Source organism: Cebus imitator, unplaced genomic scaffold (assembly GCF_001604975.1).
Source record: "Cebus imitator isolate Cc_AM_T3 unplaced genomic scaffold, Cebus_imitator-1.0 Scaffold51, whole genome shotgun sequence".
NCBI lineage: Eukaryota > Metazoa > Chordata > Mammalia > Primates > Cebidae > Cebus > Cebus imitator.
The window spans coordinates 944,872-950,569 of NW_016107366.1; the positions used below are offsets into that span (position 1 = coordinate 944,872).

General features: G+C 45.6%; 1 protein-coding gene across 3 annotated transcripts in view; it reads right to left on the reverse strand.

Moving 5' to 3' along the window:
• Positions 1-5,453, reverse strand: part of SLC44A1 (solute carrier family 44 member 1) — a 184,704-nt gene extending 179,251 nt beyond the window's left edge. For all 3 annotated transcript variants that reach the window (XM_017527757.1, XM_017527756.1, XM_017527755.2), the window contains exon 1: positions 5,156-5,453. In XM_017527757.1, coding sequence (XP_017383246.1) covers positions 5,156-5,191 — 36 coding nt within the window. In that variant the 5' untranslated portion in view covers positions 5,192-5,453. The remainder of the gene's footprint in view (positions 1-5,155) is intronic.
• Positions 5,454-5,698: the final 245 nt, after the last annotated feature.

A 5,698-nucleotide genomic window follows, 5' to 3' on the forward strand; every position in this document is an offset into this window, starting at 1 on the left:
AAAAAAAAAAAAAAAAAAGATTTGGGAATTATGCATGTGAACAGAGAGAAGCACAGGACTCAGATTCAGAAGATCTGTGATTAAGTTTAAATCTATCACCTAGTATCTCTGTGTCTTCAGCCAAGTTTCCTAATCCCCAAGTCTCAATTTCTTTAGCTGTAACATGGAAGTAAAATTAACTTCAGAGTTACTATAGGAATTAAAACATGAAAATTGTTGTGGAAAACAGCTATACAAAAAAATATTACCATTTCTTGGCCCAGCATGATAGCTCATGCCTGTAATCCCAGTTGGGAGCCAAAGTAGGTGGATCACGTGAGGTCAGGAGTTCGAGGCAAGCCTGACCAACATGGTAAAAACCCGTCTCTATTAAAAATGCAAAAAAAAAAATTAGCCAGGTGTGGTGGTGAGCACCTGCAATCCCAACTACTTGGGAGGCTGAGGCGGGAGAATCACCTGAACCCAGGAAGCAGAGGTTATAGTGAGCCAAAATCACGCCACTGCACTCTGGGCGCTGAGAGTGAAACTCCGTCTTAAAAAATAAAGTACCATTTCTACATTATTTTCCAATTTGGACACTAACTTTGATTTACATATTTTGAGGAGTAGATCCTCTATGCTAACAGCACAGTATTCAGAAGATGAAAGAAAAAAAAAGGCTTCATGTCGTGATTTCTGTTCCGGTTAGAGCAAGTTTACTTTGCAGGTCATAATTTAATTGAGCAACTTAGTCTCTGCTGGTAATTCCCACCACACTCTTCAAATTTAATTTTTACCACCTGACTTCAAACTCCACAAAGCTGCTATAGATGACAGTATTATTAAAATTCTGTTAAAGCACAGTTAGCATATGCAAATATTAACCAGCATTTGTAAACCACTTTGGATCGTTTTTATTACTCCCAAAACAGAATATGAGAGCTAGAAAAAGACAGTTACTATACAGCCTTCAATTTGAAGACCATGGGATGAGACAGTGGACAAAAGTCCCCTAAAGCTAGACAGACAAGAGGCAGTTTGTTCAACTCAAAAGATTCTCCTCCATCCCTCTCACAGTTTCTAAGGTTAGAACTGAAGGACATAGAACTTCACAGAACTTGCAAAATCTCCTTGCCTCCAAAGCACTGCTGTGAGAAATAATGATCAAGCCATTAAGGATAAAGACTTATGGCAATTTGCTAAGTAATCTTTCAAAAGATTCATTCAAACTGGTTTGTCAATGGGAAAGAGCATTTAATAAATCTGAAGATTTACAAGTGAACTTTGAAGTTTAACATTACAAGGATAGAAATTATGTCAGGTTATAACAGAACAAACGAATTATAGGGAGATGGGAACAAATTGTAAGAGTCTTAGGGAGGATTAGTACTGTAAAAAGAAACTCAAGACTATCTTACTTTTATGTTCACCTCAAAAGGCTTTTAGGCAAAGACTATCATGTGTTGGTTTGTACTGAGCAATTACCCATATTAGTAAAAAACTTGTAATGGCCACTAATTTTTAAAAAATAATTTTAAAAGTTCTTTAAGAGCCCTGACTCACTACACACTTTTAAGATTATTAGACGTACATAGCTAATACAGAACAAATTATTTTGCCAATAATTTGCTCATCTAGCAATGAAATACTAGTATAGAATGTGACACTTTTCTTTGATCTAAATCCTAAAACAGTATAATTATTTGGATGGAAAATTACGATACCCAGACACTGCCAAGAAAATGAAAATAATACCAGGACAGATTACAAGAGATGAAAGTTTGGAAGACCACAAACTCTTTTATGAGAATCTACAACACAGCAAGAGACTATAAAGGAAAATAAATTATATTTCAAAAGTGAATCCTTGCCACAAAAAGAAAATGCACTTTATTTACATTGATAAAACCTACCAGGGCTTTAAAGTTGCCAAAGATACTGCTGAGAAAAGCTAAGCTGAACTGAAGATTACCTCAAAGCATACTGTTTTGATGTGTTGTGTAGGTTATCATCAGAGTTTGCAGACGAGCTCTTTTAAGATGTTATAGCCACTGCTCCAAACACACACATTAAGCAAGTCATCAGGAGCAAAGGAAAACTTTGCACAGTTCTGCAAGCTGATGGTACCATGAAAAGAATAGGAAGGAATATAGGAAAGGCAAGTAAATTTTAACTTAAACAGTCCAGGTTTGAGTTCAGAAGAGGATGTCTTGGCAGAATTAGTCAACCAGCCCATGGAATTCAAACAGAAGAAGGGTCAGGTCTAGATTCACATTTGATGCCACTTGCCAGCCAGAGGTTCAAATATATGTGTATGTATTCCCTCTGGTGACTACTGCTGAGCAACTATTACACACAAGGTACAGTGACGCACTGCAGTGAATACACAGATAAGGAAAACAAAAACAGTTCCTATGCTCAAGAAGCTCACAATCCAGTAGAAGGGATGAAACAAACATATTCTATGTGAAAATACATTTGAGACCCCTGTCCAGGTGCAGTGGCTCATGTCTGTAATAACAGCACTTTGGGAGGGTGAGGCAGGTGGATCACCTGAGGTCAGGAGTTCGAAACCAGCCTGACCAACATGGCGAAACCCTTTCTCTACTATAAATACAAAATTAGCCAGGTGAGGTGGTGCATGCCTATAATCCCAGCTACTTGGGAGGCTGAGGCAGGAGAATCACTTGAACCCATGAGGCAGAGGTTGCAGTGAGCCGAGATTGCACCATTGCACTCTAGCCTGAGCAACAAAAGCAAAACTCTGTCTTAAAAAAAAAAAAAAAAAAGAAGAAGAAAAAGAAAATATATTTGAACATTTGAGATGCCTAAGAGAGGCTGAAGAAGATGTGGAATTGCAACGCTATTTTGCTTCAAAACACATATAGGAAGAACAGTGTTCTAAAACTGGTGATGTTCCTGAAAGGAGAGTTAAAATGCCAGCAGATTATTAACATTTCACAAATGAAGAAGGATGCCAAAAATCTCAAATAAGAATAAAAAAAAAAGCTCTTTGGCACAAAACCTGCTCCTCAATGCTCCACTGAACACTACAAGTCCCTAAAGCTGAACTTAAAGGCACGTGACAGCTGTTGATTGGTTATAGGAATCCACAGGAAAAAAATGCACCCCTTGGGTGCATGACATGCATCGTATCTGTAGAACATGGTATGTTCTACACTGAGAAGATGTAAAAGAAAAGAAAACGTATACGATAGCATTCTAAAAAGTATGACGTGGAGCTAGACAAATGCAAGACCCACTACCTGTTTTAAAGCAGAGTTCTAGTGCAGCACCCATCCCTCCCAAATTTAATTGTTCATGCACTGAACAAGCCATCCATAAACTATCAATACTTTTCTGTCTTAAAGGCATTTCACTACTGAAACAGAATGTAAATCAATTGAATTCTAAAAAGAAAGGCAATCTGAAAAACACCTTTCAGCGAAAATTATATTTAAATAAATATTAGATGAACAGCAACCAACTAGAACCCCCACCAATTCCTAACCAGTTGAAAGTTATTTGTAATTCTACACCTTTATATGTTAATATGAAAACTCTGACATACAAACTGTCTCCTTCCTAACACCTCTACATATAGTTTTTTTTTGCTATTATAACTGAATAATAATGTTTATACCAATAAGCCTGACTATAATACTAGTAGAAAAAAAAAGAAAAGCAAATGGGTAAGCAAACATTGGGGGACAAAAAAGGACTAGAGGAATAGGATGATAGGATGGATACCTAATAAAACATAAATGTCCCCCATTCATCTGCAATTCTAGTCATTTTCTCTCTAGCAGATCTCAGATTTTCAGAACAAGTATGCAGGTTATTTAAAACTGAGTTATATATAGTCATTTAGCAGCAGCAAAAACACTTCTGGCATTATCACAGATGCTAGATCGCTACAGGAATTTTTTTCCCTCAAACTAGCAATTTTTCTTCACCAAGAACCAACCATCCTTTATTTCTAAAAACAAGAGCCCTTTTCTACCCCTAAAACAAACAAATCACAGACACAGTTAAATTCTACGCTAATGAAACTGTGAGATTACATCCCAGGCGTTGTCAGAGCCTATTTTTCATATACCACCACAAGACAGTTTGATGCAGTATTCCTGATTGCTTTTTATCGTATTTGTAAATACACTCACTAATCCACTAAATTAGGTAATTTACAAACAGGTCCTCTCAGTTATTAGTGGCCAGCAGTCAAGTTCTATTACATTTGATCCTCAAACAGTTGTCTAAACATTTCCACCCAGGTTAAGAGCTCGGAACCGAGAGAAAGAGGTTAGCGAAATTTGGATGGGGGCAGGGTAGAAGCTGGGAGAAATCTCTGCATCTCAGCCCTCAGCGACAACATTCAGCCAGTGCCCACAGAAAAACTAAATTCGGAACCTCTTCCTCCTGTTACACTGGCAACAAAGAGGGAGTTTCCGTAACGCTCCCGTCACCCACCAGGTGCCCAATCTCCTTCCCAGCCCAGAGCCGGCGCTCCCGCAGGGGCCTCCAAGTGCGGTGAGGCCGCGGGGCCCGGGTCACGGCACTAAGGGGGGATGGGGTGCGAGCGAGCAAGCGAGGTCTGCAGAGCGGGTCGTGGAAGGGCTCCGGGACCCGCTGAAACACCTGAACCCAACCAGGGGGCGGCGGGCAAGAGAAAAGGGACCGAATATCTAATGAAGCAGAAACTGGAATTCGGTGGGAGAGCTGAAGAGCCCTTGCTGGGGGTACAGCTGCGAGGAGCACAGAAAACAGGCGGCGGATGGCGGGGAGACTCCACGGAGGTGGAAGAGAGGAGCCAGGCCCGGAAGACCAGGGAAGGCGATGCCACCTGGGGCAGAGGAGGCGCCAGTGCAGCCTCTACCTGCCGGCGGGCGGGACGGGCCGCTCAGGTGTGACTGGGAGGGGGCCGAGTGGGGAAGGGGGCCGCTGAGGGCGCACTGGGGGCCGCGCAGAGGCGCCTGCGAGTCGGCAGCCGCGGAGCCAGCGCGCGGGCATCAGCGGGACCCGGGGAAGGGAGAGGCGGAGTGGGGATCTTTGGATTGCACGGTGCGCTCAGGGGAGGATGGGGACAGCGAGAGGCAACCGGGCGGCAGGCGCCCGCTGCGCGACGCGGAGCAAGGGAGGCATCCGGGCGGGCAGCCGGGAGGCGGGAGCCCCTCACCTGCGCGGCGGAGGAGGCGGAGCTGCAGCAGCCCATGGCGGGGCCGAAGGAGCCCGGAGGCGGCGCCGGGCGCGCAGCTACGCCCCGGAGCCCCTCGGCATGCGAGCCGGCGGGCGCCCGGGGAGGGCGCGGCCTGGCCCTGCACGGTTCGGCGGCAGCGGCGGCGGCGGTGGCAGCGGCTGGTACTCAAGGGACGGCGCGGCTCGGGGCAGGCGCCGGCCACATCCCCCGGTGGCGGCGGCGGCGGCGGCTGCGCGGCTCCTGCTCTGCTCCTGCTGCTGCAGCTGCTCCCCAGCGGAAAGGGGCAGGCGGCGGCGGCGGCGGCGCCTCCCTCTGTCCCCCGCCTCCCGCCTCCCGCGCCCAGTCCCTCTCCCGCTCCCTCTCCCGGGCCGCCGCCTCCTCAGCGCCGCGCGCGTCTCCCATCAGACTCCCCGCCCCCAGTGCAGCGCCGCGCGAGCGGCAGGGCGGCGGCAGCCAGAACGAGGCCGGGCCCTTCCGCGCGTGTCAGAGACTGCGCGGCGCCGGGCTCATTTAGCGGTGGCA